General features: G+C 43.8%; 1 protein-coding gene across 1 annotated transcript in view; it reads right to left on the bottom strand.

The window, feature by feature from the left end:
- LOC143355535 (zwei Ig domain protein zig-8) overlaps positions 1 to 17,945 on the bottom strand; it is a 44,972-nt gene that overhangs the window by 3,043 nt on the left and 23,984 nt on the right. Inside the window, exons 2-5 of the mRNA XM_076790427.1 lie at positions 17,103 to 17,269; positions 9,708 to 9,918; positions 6,058 to 6,185; positions 2,304 to 2,472 (exon numbers count right to left, since the gene is read on the bottom strand). Coding sequence (XP_076646542.1) covers positions 2,304 to 2,472; positions 6,058 to 6,185; positions 9,708 to 9,918; positions 17,103 to 17,269 — 675 coding nt within the window. The remainder of the gene's footprint in view (positions 1 to 2,303; positions 2,473 to 6,057; positions 6,186 to 9,707; positions 9,919 to 17,102; positions 17,270 to 17,945) is intronic.

Consider the following 17,945-nt stretch of genomic DNA (forward strand, 5'->3'; position numbering starts at 1 on the left):
GTTGAACGCGATTTTCTATTCGAATTATCGCAAAAGCGGCGCAGGCAGGTTCGAAGCGTATCGGAAGAGGGTGGAAGCGACCGGCGTGTATCGCGCGCGATCGAAAATAGCATCCGCTGCAGCCGCAGCCTAATTGTTTCGCGGTGAAACGAAAGCGTTGTTATCGCGGTCGGCGGGAATGGTCGCGGACGCGCGGATTCGACGATAATTCGAAATAAGTTAAGCCAAGCTTCCGGTGTGTTATTTATCAACTTCAAGCGTTAATTGCTCGGTAGAATGGGCCGGTGCCGCTGGCCTTAGTCGACGCGAATTCAGATCGATGCGACACGTCGCGTCGCACGGCCGGCCCGCGCCCGGTGATTTATCATCGTCATCGCGCTGACTGATCCACACAGGCGCAACGCTATGCGTCAGAGCCTAGAGCCTAGAGCCTAAAGCCTACAGCCGAGTTGGTGCGCGTTCTTTCTCTTAATTGTCGGATTGCCGCGGTCACGGCACACGCTTCTAACTCGTGACAAGTTCGCGGCACACGACCGACATTTTCCACCGGAACCAGAACGAATTTGGACCGCTGTGCGACGCGACGTGCTTGAAAAAACTGACCCGTGGCACGGACAAATCGACGGGAATCGATCAACGATACCACAGCATTCTCTCTCCGTAACGGTGAAAACTTCGGGCCTGCGGAGTCACAGTCCTGGAAGAGGCGCTACGCTCTTTGCAGTATTCCGAACGCGGAGAAGGATAGCGATTGAAAAAAGAAAGGTTGACCGTTGTCATATCCAAAAATCAAATTTCCTTATTTTTGGTTTTCCCACAATGAAACTTTTACTTTTATTCGTCCCGTTTCTCTGACTAAAATCGCACCGAGCGCGATATAATTACGACCGTGATTACGCCACCGACTTGCAGATTTAAATCATTTAATTGTCGAATAGATTCTACTAAATATGATTAACATGCTTCTATAGAAACCATACAGCGTGGCCCACCTAAAACACAGTCTCCTAATTGTAAAGTACCTCCATTAATTGTGTGTAATTTTTTGGACATTAATTTCATATTTAATTTGAACTGTGGGAATCAGAGATCAGCTATGACACATGCAAAGGAAAAATGCGAGGTGATTTAATATTATATTTGTCGAGCTCCATCGTGTACGGCAATTCGATCTTTTACAGAAGTGCATCGGTGCAGACAGGAAATGTATTTGAAATTTTTTACTATAACGGAAAGCTACGATTTTTAAAAATTATTTTGTTTTTTTTTTCGTGTCATTCTGAGAAAAAACTATTCTCGTGCACAATGCCGAAAAAGCATTTCAGGAAATATTGTATGAAATACGTGTAAAATTGGTTGTATCGTATAAAATTTATTTGTTACGATATCCACGAACGGGGATTAATGACCTTAACGATAGCACTGTTGGTATACATACCAGCGGCGTGACAGGCACTTTGACACGCAGAAGCAAGCAATTTCAACAGAAACATTGCAACGTTCCATTGAAAAAACAAAATTGCAACTTCGCTTTGTAACTGCGCCGATGCATTTCGGTGAAAAATCGAACCGCTTGACGATAGAGCCTGAATAAATAATGAAAAATTGTCGCCTGCAGTTTTTATCTATCCGCAATAGAAACAGAGTTATGGCTCAGCCCAGTAACTAGATTTACATTTGCATAGGCTTGTTGCAATGGACGATCAATTTGTTAGAATCCCTCTCTATGAAAGATATATTTATTGTTCGTGTGGCGGACAATGCTGCTACATCTATTTATAATTTACAAATATTGACATACAAATGTTTGCGAATATTTTAATGCAAAACATTCTTCATGATTTATCGATCGACGTCATTCGAATTACTTAGAAAATATTTTTTAAGAGAAATCAATAAAAAAACAATCACATTTTCCTTACAGGCTGAACATTTCTGGAGACATACGTGCACGCCTAGGTTATCATAAGATGATTATGCAGAAAAAGATGGCAAGACGTATCAGATAATTCACATATTAATTAAGAACCGGACGCGTTTAACCCATTTGCATCAGAAGGAAGAGTAATTTTCTTCTTCAACAATTTCGCGTGTAGATTAGACTAATTGCTTTTCTAAATTGTTCGCGTTAACTCGCGACGTCAGCTAAGAAGCTAATGCGCTCTGCCGATAACGATCAGAAAAACTGTGCGAGTAACAGTGATGCGAGTGATAGTGACAAGGCGCGTTTCTCAACGTTAACGATGCGAACGGGTTAAACGGTGGAATGGACAAGTCTCCTTGAAATATTTCTTGGCACTGACCGTTGACAACGTGCACTTTGATCCTGCTGGGATTCGCGTTGCTTGGCTGGCAGGTGTAGATCCCGGAGTCGCTCGGCACGGCTTTCTGGATCATTAACCGGCTGGTCGTTTCAGGGCCTTTCTCCGTCACCAGGCTGATACCGCCGCGCGGCGAGTCGAAATTAATTATCTGGACGAACAGATAAAATTACTTTTACATTCGCATCCCACAGACTCGCCGACAGACATCGTTGGGAGCACGGAAGATAGCGCAATCCGTGATTAACTCCTTACACTGCAATTTACTTAAAAGCGTGTACGCATCAAATTCAATTTCTCTTGGTTCTAATAATTTTTTTGTTGCTGTCAGTCCGTGATTAACTGCTTACACTCCAATTTACTTAAAAGCGTGTACGCTTAATTTTTCGTCATTCTAACAATTCTTTTGTTGCTATCAGTCTCCTTGTTTCCCTTTTAAGAACAAACAGGTGTTCGGGAACGATCAGGACGATTTAGAACAGAGAACTAGCTTCCACATTTGTCCGCTGTCCCTGCGCCACCAGCCGAATTTCCAAAAAATACAGTGAAAGATCCTTTCAGAGATTCGAAATCGAGGCAATGAATTTCGGCATCGGTGGGAACACAGTTTTCGAAGAGGGGAATATACACGGACGCGTTCCCTTGTAGCAGCTACTCTCGCGAGAAACGCGGCAAGTAATCGACGACCACTTCGAAAAAGCAAGAACCAAAGACATTAAGGGGAACAGACTCGAAATGGCTACAATTTATTTCCTGGATTACGTCCGAATTGCTTTCACACTAGCCGAAAGAATTGCATTCGCTTGTCGGTCGCAAATTGTACCGGCACTCCTGCAGGGGAGCCTTCTAAACCGGGACGGAATTGGACTATCCGGTTTCTTAATTGCGAGCGACCATTCGTCGATGTCAGGCGATCGATATTTCATATACAGCGGCTCTGCTGGCTATTCGAACGCTAAGTTTCCCATTTTCGAAGGGTTGGCGATATTTAACCCCTCGCCGGAACGTTTTCTTCGCGGTAATTGCAATTTCGTACTCCCCTAGAATTTCCTTGGGAGAGAAGGAAAATTGGTATTGTATCAGGTGTGCGCAGACGTTTCCTTCTCAATCGATCATGCAGAATGACTAGACCGCGGATTTTATGCATTTGTAGCGGAAGACGCGTTTTAAAGTAGCCAATGGATTAAGAGAATTGAGAAGCATCGATGTACAATCTTTACTCGATATATGTCCGGTATATCTAGCCGATAAAAGTCCCAGGACTACCCACACTGCCGCAGGGTATACCCCGTGAGGGGTATAATACTGACAGGGGTGTGTCAGTGTGAGACCACTACTAATCGAATAACAAAACTTCTTTACTTTTCATTATTTTTTATGGGACTTTCACCAACATATTCCCAACATAAATATGATATAATTCCGATGATACTTGTGTAACGAACGATGCAAGTCACTTCCCATTACAATTATACAGGGTGTTCGACCACAGGTGAGAGAAAATTCAAGGGGTGGTTTTCCATGAGAATATGAGACGAAAATGGAGAGTAAAAATATTGTGATTTCGGCTTCGTTTTCTAGTTATTAACCATTAAAAATCCGCCTGGAATGCGGCAACCCGGCCAACAGAGGTGTACGGTGTGTACGTCATAAAGGCGCGCGACAGTCACGAATCAAGTGACGTCAAAGCCAAACCATTGGATGCATGCGAGGACCCCCTTTGATAGGTGACCGTCGCGCACCTTTATGGCGTAAGCCACGTACACTTCTGTTGGCCGGTTGCCGCATTTTAGGCGGACTTTTTCATTGCAATTTCTTTATTCTTCATTTTCGTCTTCTATCGTATCGGTGAACCACCCCTTCAATTTTCTCTCACCTGTGGTCGAGCACACTGCATTAACGGAAAATGATTGTAAATCTGATCCGAATTATATCGTGTTCGGTATCATTCTCATTATAAAAATGCCACGATCATGTCGGTGGAAGTCCCAACAGTGAATAATGAAAACTGAAGATGTTTTATTATTTTGGTATTATGTTTACACTCCTCGGCGACCGAGGGCACTCGAGCTTCGCTGTTTTTTATGTTACAAAGAAACGACACACAGTCTTCACTCGATACATGTCCCAAATATCTAGCCGATAAAAGTCCCAGAACTATCCCCACTGAGTGAGTCCTTTTCTACGTGCGGCAGTGTATCAAAGAATAGTATCTTCCAGCCGATACATGTCCCTGGCCAGACCCGTGTTTTGGGCATATATCGAGTAGGCACTGTGCTCACTAAAATTTTTAAAGAAGTGACAAATTTTTTGCCGGTGCCGCTGGACAATGAAACGGAGGGGAAATTCGGGCGGCAAATATGAGTTTTCTTGGTCGCGGAACGGAAACATGTTTTGCGAGCGGATCGAGCGTTTTCGTATCCGCCGGAACATGGACGGGGATTTGCCGGTGGTGATTCGCCGATGGCATATCGGCGCGGTTAAAATGAAGCAATATTGGATCCTCGGGTACAACGCAGTCTTCGGATCGCAATCATTTCTTCAAAGGCACCGGTTCGCGGCGGCATTCTCATATTTCCGTGGAAACTGCGTCGCAGAACGGAACGAAACGGAACAGAGCCGAGCAGAGTCATGTAATACCGTTGCCTCTTGCGAAGACAAACGGTCTTTTGCTTCATGGTTCGCGAGAAGAATGGTAAAGAGGTAGGTGTTGTGCCGTTGTGCGTGTCGCGTTTTCCTCGACGTATTCCCTTTGAGCTCGCACAAAGGACCTCGCCTGAGCGCGAAATGAACGGAGAATACGTTCGAGTCTGTGCGACGAGCGTAGCATTAGGTCGTTAACCAAGTTCCGCGGATTTTTACTTTGAAACGGGACCGGCGCGCACGATTCTTTCTTTTAATCGATGCGATGATTCAAACCGGCTCTGACAACTCTCTTCCTTTGACGATACCTTGCTGGGAATCTACGCCGGCGCTTCTCTCGCGGAAAATGATCGGTAGAGATACTAAACGGGATTTCAGAAAGAATTATTTGAACGTATATTGTAAACGAGAAATGGCACTGCGAAGAGTACTCGATCAAACAAATTAAACCACCATCGGTACATTCATTCGTGTGTTTGACACGTGGAAAATTTCATCGATCACCGTGCAGGGGCAAATGTACACGGTGATAAATAGATTGCGAACTTTATGCGTTTATGACAAAAACGAGTCGACGACGTACACTACCGCTCAAAAGTACCCGGATACTCCGCGGTGGATAGGTCGATGAATCTCGTATTTAATTCTAGTGTAGTATTGGTAAGTTCCACGTACGTAATTTCTAATTTAAAACGTTAGATATTTCATAAGGAACTAATAAAAATCGATTTTAGTCACTATTTTAGGCACTGAAATAACTTTTATGCAATGCTAATACATATTTCGCAAGTGTCCGGATACTTTTGAGCGGTACTGTATCATTTCACTGTTTCCAACTCGATCAATTCTTGTATTTTCCATGAAAATCAACAGTCTAGTAATAAAATTCTTTTAGTAGTTTTGTTCTTCGGTCTTGACGATGAAGAAAACGGAACGAGCACAGGTCTTGGAAACGATTTAAAAAAAAAAAGAGCCGTGCTTCTATCGCCAAAGAAACAGCTGTATGTACAATCACTTTATCGATCCATTGTGTATACATGCGAAAACTGATTTCACATAGGAGATATCATGGAAAACAGTCCAGTATGCTCACCTCTGAGTTGTGACTCCAGGACATCGTGGGCGGCGGTTCCGGAGCGAACTTCACCACGCAGGTCAGGTTAATGGTGCTGCCTTTGTTAACGAACAGGTCGGGCGCTCCGACGATAACGGTAACTGGCTCTGCAAAAATCGAGTTTCAACTGTTTATTGGAATTCTGGCAGAAACTGCGCTCAACGCGTGGCCCCCAGTAGCGCAGCTCAATGATGTTTCAGGCGTCGCGAAACAGTGCCGCGACTAAACCAATTCGAAGCGGTCCAAGTTGTCGTTTCGCCGGCAAACTTGAATTAATAATGTCAATTAATTAGAGTTGTCTTTCTTTCAGGGTAGATTTAGATCGAATTGGGACAAATGGTCGTTGACCTTTCAACGTTTCACCAACCGAGTGTCTATCCAAATCTTCATGTATTTATAGAAATATATATTTTAAAGGATCTGCAGTTTATTTAATTTCCTCAATGATTAAGTGACAATGTGAGCGAGCAGTTTCATTTCTCTTGAAATAAAGGAAATTCTACTTCGTTTAGAAGAATTTATGGAACCATTTGATATCAAATGGAAGGAAGCCATTTTGTCGAGTACTTTCTTGAATTTTGTGGATCACTCGAGGGAATAACGTGCGAATGATAAAGTATAAAACTTTAATGAATCGGTGAGCGTAATCATTTTTCTTTTCCAAGAATTCCTAGTTTCATTTGCGGACTCCGCTTTTATACTTTTACATGCAATTTTAACGAATCGGCGAATGTAATAATTTTTTTTGGAGAATCGGTAGTTCGTTTAATTGGAGAACGCTTTGCGTTTCTAATAAATTTATATGTGATTTTAACGAATCGGCAAATGTAATAATTTTTTTGGCGAAACGGTGGTTCATTTAATTTGAGAACTGTCTGCGTTTATAATAAATTTACATGTGATTTTAACGAATCGGCAAATGTAATAATTTTTTTGGCGAATCGGTAGTTCATTTAATTGAAGAACTGTCTGCATTTGTAATAAATTCACGTACAATTTTAACAAATCAACGAATCGAAATAACTTTCCGCGGCATCGGTAGTTCGTTGGATTTCAGAATTTTCTGCTCCAGCGATGAACAAACGCAAGAAACGAGTGCAAACAAATGCGAAGTTTACTCGTTAAAAAGATTAATGCTTTGGTCTGCATAAATGAGATACTGATCTCTCTTTTTGTCCTTGACGGAATATTCTCGGAACGAGTGTAAAAACAATTTAATCTATATATGTAAAACCTTATTTTCCATACTATCGGTATTAAGCTAAAGGTAACAAAGAACAGACGAAATTACATGGAGTTCAAAATTGTATACATTTTCATTGAAGTTTGTGGCAAAAAGCTGAAAGATAAACAGCGATCTCTATCGTTGAGAAGCCGCTGTAAATTGTAAAATCTGTGATAAATATTATTCACAAATTTCCTATTTTCCCGTGGATAAACACTACCAATAACGAAACGCGATATCGCGTCCGTTGGTACGTCAAAATTTCGTGGAAAATAAAATGAGAGAATACTGAAGTCAGATAAACGACTATTGTGCGTCCGAACGGACTCTGTACTGGTGGATTTAGCTCGAGCAATGAAAACCAGCACTGTTTTTCGGGTATTTTTCGATTTTCTAGTTGTTTATCGAGGGTGCGCTGCAGGCCGGCGCGGCGTTGTAAACGGTCCGACGATAGCTCGTGTAATACGATAAAGCGCGATAGAGTATAATAGGGGTCAGAGAGATATGGCCGTGTACAAAATATTCTATAAATGGCCGATATTTTTATCGCGCACCAACAAATGGAAGCGAGCGTTGGCCAACGTTTTCCAGGTCAAGTCACCGCGATAAGATCCTCTCATTTAATAGTACGAGCCCCGTTAAAGTATCCGAGCAGTCATTAACGATACACCTGCCTAGATATACATCCTTCTACGTGAATACACGTAGGAGGGCACACGGCCTGATTTTTCACCTGCTCCGTTTGTGTCACCCACATCGGATCTTTGTGTGAATTTTGTATGTAACCACCCCGATCAATCCGTTCCACGGTGCATCGCTGCACAAGTCCTATCCCGAGCGCATCGATCGCGGACGCACCCCGTTTGTCCTTCCTAAAAAAAGCTTTCGAACCTCCAAAATCGTACCCGTCAAATTCATCGTTGACCTCCTGAACTTTTCGAACATTTTGTTTCGTTTTGTCGCAACCGGGCCGCCTGAGTGTTTAATTATTTTTAAGCGACGACCAGCATGCTCGACAAAAGCGGATAAGTGCACTCGCCGCAGAATTGAAATACTGAATTATAACAGAATCACGAGTTTTTCTAGTTGTTCCTTTTTTTCACAAATATTCATGTATTTCGTCGTTTGAAAATTCGTCACGAACGAGAAACAAAATACTTGCAGCGTTGTTAACACTAGGTTCACGGGACCCGTCACGGGTTCTAACATTTTTTATTCAAAATTATTCAAATTCTAAGGATGCATACAATATTTTACTAAAGCAATAAATAACTCGTGCCAGCTACGATGTTTTTTTTGGGGCGGGGGGAACGATCCAGTCGCTTCTGACACGTCGTTATTGCGGAAAGTTAATGATTCGCTGTAGCGACGCGAGAACGCGTTCCGGAATCAGTGAAATAATTGACCCACATAATGCACGGTTCATTAAATCCGCGCAGATATTGGCGTTAAATGGGTGCACGTACACATCGCATCGGCGCCGCGCCTTGATATTTATGATACCTCGGAGGCGCGCGTCAACCTTCCAAGTGAATAATGATCCCGATCCTATCGGGAACAACCTCTCCCGCGATCCATCGCGATCGGATCATCGATCGCCGAAAAGAATAACAGGACAGCGATGAAATCGAGCGGCAACTGCATTGAAACAGATGCGCGAGAAGTTATTGCGAAATCGCTCGAGTCAGAAACTGCGATTTCAGCGCTGGCCGAAAGATTAGGGCCAAAATGATTTTTGAGAAAACGAAGATGCAGAATGTTGTAAGATTTTTAAAGAATTTAAATTTGTCGCTGGACTCGTCAAGTACCAATAAAATGCAGAAAGTGCACGGAAATTGAGAGGAATTATTCCAAAGACTGTATTTAAATCGTTTATAAATGAACAATTTTGATTTTTGGGGGGAAATTAGAATGTTTACTGAGCATAATTATACCTATAATAATTCAATTAATAGCGATATACGTATCGAAATCAATACGCGAAAACTCCGAACCGTAATACGGCGAAATCGTACGTTTCTATTTGTTCTAAAGAAAATTATGTCAGAGCAATAAATACGAATCTTTAAGCTTCTATGCACGATATTCAATATTAACATAAGTACATATTTACACTAATGTTCAAAAAATTCGTTAATAACGTCCTTTACAATAATTTTTAGAGATTTTTTAAGCGTCAGTGTTCTATGCCGGTTAGTTGACTTTAATAGAGCAGAACTAGAAAGTCTCAAACAATCCCATCTTGAAATTTTCATTGCATTAAGTTCAAGCTATATAGATTTTTTCCACCTAGAATGCCCATCCGCGACACTGTGCGCTATTCTGTGTGTTCGTCGTTCTGCAAGAAAATCGCAGCTCTCTGTCGTAGCGTAAAGGCAGTTCGAGAGATGATGCATGTACTCACCAACTATCGTCAGATAAACAGTATGGCCGATAGGCGGTGTCGTTGATATTTGGCACTCATAAACCCCGGAGTCCTTGCGCTGAGGGTATCGTATCTTGAGCGTCCACTCATCGCTGTGCGGAGTGTGCACGGCTTCGAAGCGTTGATCGCTCGTGTACGTGTAACGACCGAGCGTTAGCAGGTGTATGTCTCGGTGTCTTACCCAGGAAACCTGCAGCAAAATACGAATATTGCCCCTAAAGTTTTTTCTCAAAGTCTCCCCCACCTGCTCTCCCATTTCTTCCACAACCAGCCGCTTTATACCTCCCTCCATCACGCTGAAGCCTGTCGGCCCGCGAATTTTCCTTCTCGTTCGAGAATATGAAAAACAAAGATGGCTCCCGTTACAGTCAACACGTTCGCTGCCCCACTACCCACATCTCGCTGGGCAAAATTATTCGTTCGAACGTGAAAATAAATTTTCACTTTAACAATTTTACCAGCGGTGTATTTTTCTAATACCGTTACAAGAAAAAATAAACCAAAATTGCCAAAAGAAACCCTCACCAACAGACACGATGCACCATGATTTCAGCCAAAACCCACCGAAACAGTGCGATCACTAGGATAGATACTATGAGAAAAAATAAACCAAAATTACCAAAGGAAACTAATACCGTTACAAACATTTAACAATGTTTAACTATCGTTCGAATGGACCGCCGCACCGTCAACTCGTCAATGTTCACGGACGTACACTTCTCTAGTTTCACGGTACCGAATAAATTGTTTCTACGCGTCCCGTTGCGTCGAGCAAATTGAAAATCGTTAAAAATGTCGCGAGAGGTCGGGGGGGCACTCGTGAATCAAAAACTCGCATAAACGACGCCCGGGCGACTTCAGATTGCCTCCTTACGAGCGATTTAGTAGAAATAATTATCGTCGGATAATGGGTCGTTCGCGCACCGATTTCGTCGAGCGATGAGCAATCGAGCCGCCGGAGTCACCGCGAGATCGTGTTATTTCAACTGGCTTTTATTCGCAAATTTCGAGGGCGCACCGTGAGGGGGGTGGGGTGGGGTGGGGGGAAGTAGGTCGGATTCATTGGACCCGGCAACTTTTGCGGTTACTCGACTGGTCGAATGCCTCTCGATGGAATCGATAAAAAACTTGATAGGTATACGGAATAGCGAACACGCGGGCATCGTATATACATAGGCATATAAATGCACGGATACACGCGTGTCGAGCTCATTCCGGGGCCAATGGGCCGAACGCCCCCTGCTGCCTATTTAAATCGCAATGATCTGCTGACAATATCGATGAACCGGGAACGTGATTCTGTCACGAGTACTCGCGTCCCGTCGATCGGAATTTACGTCCGATTGATACCAATTGCCGGTGAAAGAACTGCGATCCTGGATGCGCCTGCAATCGAACCAGTTGTATACAGTGCCTGGTGGACACAGGCGATTGTTTCTTAACACTTTACCGACCGGTTGCCTATTAACTGGCTTTTCGTCCCGGACGCTTACCGATCGGTTGCCTATTAATCAGTTTTTTTGTCACCGACGATTACCGACCGGTAACCTATCAATCGGCATTTTACCGACCGGTAGTCTATTAATCGGCCTTTTGTCCCCGACGCTTACCGACCGGTAGCCTGTTACTCGGTTGCCACGGTGATCGGTAAGAAGTCTGCAGGATATTCAACCGCTACCGGTCGGTAAAATGGTAAAAATCGTCGTTCTCCATCGCGCCGTTGTTTCATGAGAAATTTCGAAGAAAAAAGTCGGATTTTATAAATTTTTTCTGCTTTCAACGTAAAAGTTGGGTACATGATTTTTTTTTAATACGATTTCGAATACATCCGCCCAAACGCAATGGTGTACTTTCTTTTTCACAACAGTATGACCGTTTAAACATTTTGTTAACAATCTATAAAAGTAGATACTGTCGTACATGCGAAATTTCATAGAATCGTTCTGCGTAAAAAGCATTCTTTTACGATTAAACCGGCAAACATCCTTAAAGATGGAGATTAATTCGTACAAAAAATACAGATAAATCGACGCGGAACGCTACACGGTACAGCAATATCTAAGAATGATAGCAATCTGTTATATAAATTCTCTTTGGGCGCTTGTTTTCGCGTATCGAGCGAAACAATCGCTCCATTAAAGTGTTTTTAATCCATCGGGGCAGCGTGAACCCCAATTATGTGAAAATACGCTTACAAAAAAGAAAAACAGGTAAAACGATCCAGGGCTGTCAAAAACGGGGTCACTGGAATAATGTCGCGTTGTACTATAATTAATGTCACGATACATCTCCAATTTCGGCCAAACACTGAACCGCTAACCTTTCCTAGAAATATACATATATGTCATTTGATTTACAGTGTTTACTCGATATATGTCACAAAACGGGTCTACCCAGGGACATATATCGGCTAGAAAATACTATTCTCTGATACACTGCCGAACGTAGAAAAGGACTCACAGGGTATACCCCACGGCAGTGGGGATAGTTCTGGGACTTTTATCGGCTAGATATTCGGGACATATATCGAGTAAAGACTGTGTGTCGTTTCTCTGTAGTCAATTCTGTTAATCCCTCCGCTATTTGAAATTACTATTATCTAGGCTTAAACCACTACATTGCCTAGGATCACGGTCTCCTAATTTTAAATATCGATTGTACTCGTATTTTCGATTGACGTGCTCATCTCCAGAAGTGATAGCTCAGCCAGGGAAACTCGGTGTTTTTCTAAAAGTAATTTTCACGATACGGTACGGTTAAAAACATTTCCCCGATTTTCGGGGGGCGAATCGAGGAAAACTGTAGGTCGGTGGCGGTTCGTAAACCAATTTCCCGCCAACGTTGATTGTATTCCGTGCGAGAGAGGTATGACGTCACCGGGAAGATTCGATATTCTCGCAGCTCGGCCACGAATCCGACATTTGCGGTAGCGAGAGCGAGTTCCCAGATGACATCGCATCTGTGCAAGCCTCTTGTGTCTCGTCGTATCGCGGACGTTGGTCTTAGGCATTGTTCCGCGAAAATCATGCGAAATCTATGCAGTTCGCGTGCTCGCGAGCACCGTTTTCGACGCTTAACGCGACACGTCCCGAACGTTATAACTCGGTGGCGTGTTCGTTGTAAAAATTTCAATGCTCCAGATAGTTGCACCAATTTAACCAACAGTTCAACCAATCCTTTAAAAGCCCGCTCGAAGTTTAATTTTCCATTAATTTTGTATCGTGAACGTATAGCTTAAAAGACGCTTACAACAAGATTAAATACTGCAACTATCAAAATTAATGTTCTGATATCGCATAACGGGTATCCAGAATACACGTCATTTTGAATTTTACGATTTTGTCTCGAAAATACCGCACCCAATCACGGAATCATCCGAAACGAATAACCGTTTTGGATTCCGATGTTTTAAAGTGTTGTCAATTTATAGTGAAAAAGATTCGTTGATTATATCAAACTACAAGAATTGTTGGCCAGAAAAAAAGTTGCTTTTCAGAGCACTGCGCGCCGTGTCCACGAATGCGAGCGAGTTCCCTCGTCCACGGAATTGCACACCGCTCCGTCCCCGCGGATACGATCTCCCTTTACTGTCCTTTCATTTCGTCGGAATTGCCGTGGCCGCGTTAAACGTCTCGTGCGCGCCGAGATTGATTTACAAGGGTTTTCGGAATCGCGCGCGAATCTCGCTCGGACGTGGACAGCGTTCGCCCCGGTTCGAAACTGTTGCGTATCTAACGACACGCAACGGATCCAGCTTGGTGGAGGTCCGTGTTCTCGAACATTTTCATTCTTGCCGCAGAAAATCCAGGTTTTCGCCTCTATTCTACGGTATTGCGTGTCAGTTTGGTTTTACAACTCGGAGACGTCGTTCGAAAATTTTCTTTTGGACTTATCACGGTGAATTCTCTATATATGTCGTCAAGGCCTGGATGATAAACGTCGCGGAATTGTCCCCACTACCGCGGAGTATACTGAGTGAGAGGGGCCGTGAAGCTCGATAGGCCTCGGACGCTGGCTCCTGAGCGATACACGACGCTGGCAAGACCCATGTTGTTGACATATATCGAGAATTCACTGTACCGATATGGACTCCATTCCTATCCCTAGTCCCTGTCCTAGATTATTACCTAGTTACTAGGTAATACTAGGTTACCATAGTTAGAGACTATGGTCTCTCCACAAGTTCCCTGTTCCCTTCCCAAGCTGCCTAGCCTCATCTCTTGTTCTCTAGTTCACTAACCCTTACCTAGCCCTTCTTCTCGTGTTTTTAGACCAGCCGCAAGTCCTAGTCCGTTTCCAAGCTGCCTAGCCTCATCTCTTGTTCTCTAGTTCCCTAGACCCTTACCTAGCCCTTCTTCCCGAGTTCTCTAGTCCAGTCACAAGTTTCCTAGTCCCTTCCCAAGCACCCTAGGCCTCTCCTCTTGTTCTCTGGTACTCTTACCTACCTGCCCAGTCCCTTACCTAGTTCCCTAGTTCCTACCCAAGGTCTCCCTAATCCCTTTCCTCGTTCCCTTCCCGAGTCCCGGAACCCTATGTCCATAATTCCACCTTTCAGTCCCCTTCGCAGGACCTTCCCCGGGGGGGGGGGGTGACGCAATAATTTTCCCACGGAGTAGGAACTAATTAACAGTTCCTCGAACTCGTGGCAATACCACGCGGTACTCCGACGCATTTCTCGTCGCAGTTACAATACGTAACTTACATACGTCGTATCCTACGGATGAAACTGCGACGACAAAGGACGCGTTTCCACGCCGATAAAATAATTGGTCTCGCACAAAGATCCGCCGAGGAGTACGCCGTACGGACGCGGCGGGTTCATCGTGGACGTGCGTCCTCGACGTTGTTTGCCCAGAGATACCGGTCGTTGAACGATCGTCCGTTCTTCGTCGACTCGTCGCGCGTCGTCTCGTTTACCGGGATTACAGGCTCTCTCTCTCTCTCTCTCTCTCTCTCTCTCTCTCTGTCGCGAACCAGGTGAAACGGGGACAAGGGATCGGCAGTGAAGACGAAGAGGAGGACGGCAGACGTCGGGAAAATAAGGAGCCGCCGATCTTTCTCCGGATAAAAGCGTGCCTGCGCGCGTGTTCCCGTAGCTTGCACGCGCGTGTTGACGCTTGCGTACTCGCGTTTCCCTGCCCTACAGGGATAAGCGCGGAACAGTGTAATGATGTCGAACGTTTTGTTCGCGGCTATTGCAGCGCGACTGCAGCTTGAAAAATGAGAGAGTCCTTTCGAGAGCTTTTTACCGGGCACGAGAATACGGAAAATAGAAAAAATGAAAGTACATCGGAGAGAATAGAGAGAGATAGAGAGAGAGAGAGAGAGAGTGAGAGAGGGAGTGGGGAACTGCCGCACCAACGATTCAGTAAGTTTAACAGGGGAACGTGGGACTTAACCCTCGGACGACGCACCTTTTTCACAAATGAACAATTAACGATGCTCGCGACCGTTCGCAGCTTTGTTTCACGCAATTCTTTAAAAATATATTTTTAAAGGTACTTCTCTGTTGTTGTTGTCGATGTAACAGTTGTTCAGTTAACCGTTTGCTCCCGGTGTAATGTACGGATCTTCCGCTACGCGTTTCTGAATAAACTCTCTATTTTGTTCCAAGTCTCGCTGAACTATGTCCATTTTGGACTCCGTAGATTCGCGATAAGGTAGAGTGACCACGTTACCGACAAAAATAGGCGAAAATTGATTGTACGTGCCTCAACTTTTCGTCGTCATATGAGAATATTTTTCGATGGGAAAGGGATCATTCGAAAGAGGAAGGTTCAATCTAGCGCGCGCTGCTCATCAGCTGACGAGATTATGCAGATATTTGGAAATATAAGCGTCAGAAGTAGGCCAAATTTGACGATGTGCATGCCGTGGAATCCAAGCATTTTTATGCCATTCGATGAGTTTTCTGGATGAAAACGAGAATAGGGCGCGCTAGAAAGTATTTCCAGCTACAAATTCAGCTATATTTTGTCTTGATTCTCTGCGAAACAAAGCCAAAAATTTAAAGCACGTTTCAGAATTCGTGATATCGATAATACAGAGCAAAAAATGTGACAAGTTTAGTCACAGACTTAAGACCCGTCGGATCAAGACCAAGACCAAGTCTTGAGTCAGTGGCTGAAGACTGTGAATGGAAATTATACAGCAGATACCGACCTGAAGACTCTGCGAAAATCACGTGACTACCCTTGGCTCTTAAATCATACTTTTTGATACAGATTTGTCATCTTTAGATTTCGAAGAAGGAGAAATAAATGCATTCCGGTTGTCCGGTGATCCAAGGAAAACCTTCGGAGTAGTTGAATGGTCATTTTGATATATTGTGACTGACCAGGGTCAAAGTAGACCCAGGTTCTGCCGCGACTTGACACGGATTCGAGTTCTTCTAAAACGCATCGGAACGGTATCACTCGTGCGACGAAATCTCGGCTTTTACGTCATTGATTCTAATTGCTTTTGTTTATCGGTCGGTTCGAGCCAAAGTCAAACTACCGCTGATTAGCTCGCGGTCTTTATACGCCTAGTAGTGAACGCCGCTATTATCGTCGACGGTGTATTAATAGCGTGTTATTAGCCGCTCCAGCGAAACAAGCCCCAACCTATGTCTCTCTCGCCGCCTTTGAAAGCGGCCCGGATTGTTTCGCCTTCCACCAATCGCTTAGAAACACGACACCAGCCGTCGAAACGGATATGTACACCTTTGAATTCGCGTTTCCGGTGCAACATGCGACAACCTGCCCAGCGAGGGATCAGCCGATTGCCGGATCGACTGGAAATCTATAATCACGCGAATTTGCGAATTTCCACGCATGGTCTGTCCGTTCCCTACGTCGAAAATTCGCAAATATGATTTCTTGATCCTTCTTCGCATTTGTGTCAAATATGAGGAAGCGCGGGGCGGAGGCTGCAGCAAATAAATTCAACTTCATCATTGTGATAAAGGTAGGTGTTAGAGCTTGGTGGTTTTAGAATTTAGATCCTATGTATAATTAAATTTCTGATTATTTTCACTTATATTCAAATCCTCTTCGACTCGATCTCATCGGGAAAACTTTAGGAAAGAAATCCTTGTTTCATATACAGTGAATTCTCGATATATGTCAACAACACGGGTCTTGCCAGTGTCTTGTGTCGTCCAGGAGACCTCTCGAGCTACGTGGCCCCTCACGGGGTATACCCCGCGGTAGTGGGGATAATTCCGCGACGTTTATCATCCAGGCTTTGGCGACATATATAGAGAAATCAATGTACTTTCCGTTCTGAAAGTCGAACGAGTCGGAGCGATTAGCTTGTTCGTTAATTGTCGAGCTCGCTTGAATTGGAATTTCGCGGAGAATCGGGAAGTACTTGAAGTTCGTCGAAACTCACCGTTCGATTTCCAACGTTCTTCACTTTGCACACCAGATACACCTCCTTCCCCACCAATCCGGTGAAGTTCGACTTCATGGAGATGTCGAAATGGGGACCCGTTCCAGGGGTTGGCCACTCCTCCAGAAAGTCGGTCCGAAAATTTCTTGAACATGATGCTGTGCTACCTGAAAGTCGAGAAACAAGACCATTATTCCTTCTTCGCCGCTCTAGATCATCCAACAACTTCTAAAAGGAACTTCTTCCTATAGATTTAAGAGGCATCCTTTTGTTAGCATAAAACGTAGTATAATATACAGCATGATCGACTAGAGGTGGGAGAAAATTTAAGGAGTGCTTCTCCATGAAAATATAAGACGAAAATGAAGAGTAAAAAAATTGTGATTTCGGCTTCATTTCTCAGTTATTAACACTTTGAACGCGAAACTAGAAACCCCAAAAATTCCATAAGATCAAAGTAAGTTATTTAATGAAATAAAAACTGCAAAAAATTGAATGTACGATACTGAGTAATCCTCCAACTGTCTTGCATGTTACAGATCCTAATTAAGTTTAGTACAATGAATATATCAACGTAAAAATTCGTGCGTTGTATCACCTACTTCTGCATATTCTCCGCTTTCTTGTACCTCTGCTTTTCACCGCTTTCTATGTATACTTTCCGCTTTATTCTTAATACACTATTTGTCCTTTCATACAGTCCACTATTACTCTCTACCTGTCCGATTCCTCTCGCTATAGTTCCAAACACCTGAATTTCCCGAGTTCCTGCCAGCCGGTGTCGAGGTATTCTTATTATTCGAAGTCCTCCGGATTTAATCTCGCTAACACTGCCGTGGGAAA

The sequence above is a fragment of the Halictus rubicundus genome, chromosome 7 (genome assembly GCF_050948215.1).
Source record: "Halictus rubicundus isolate RS-2024b chromosome 7, iyHalRubi1_principal, whole genome shotgun sequence".
Classification (NCBI taxonomy): domain Eukaryota; kingdom Metazoa; phylum Arthropoda; class Insecta; order Hymenoptera; family Halictidae; genus Halictus; species Halictus rubicundus.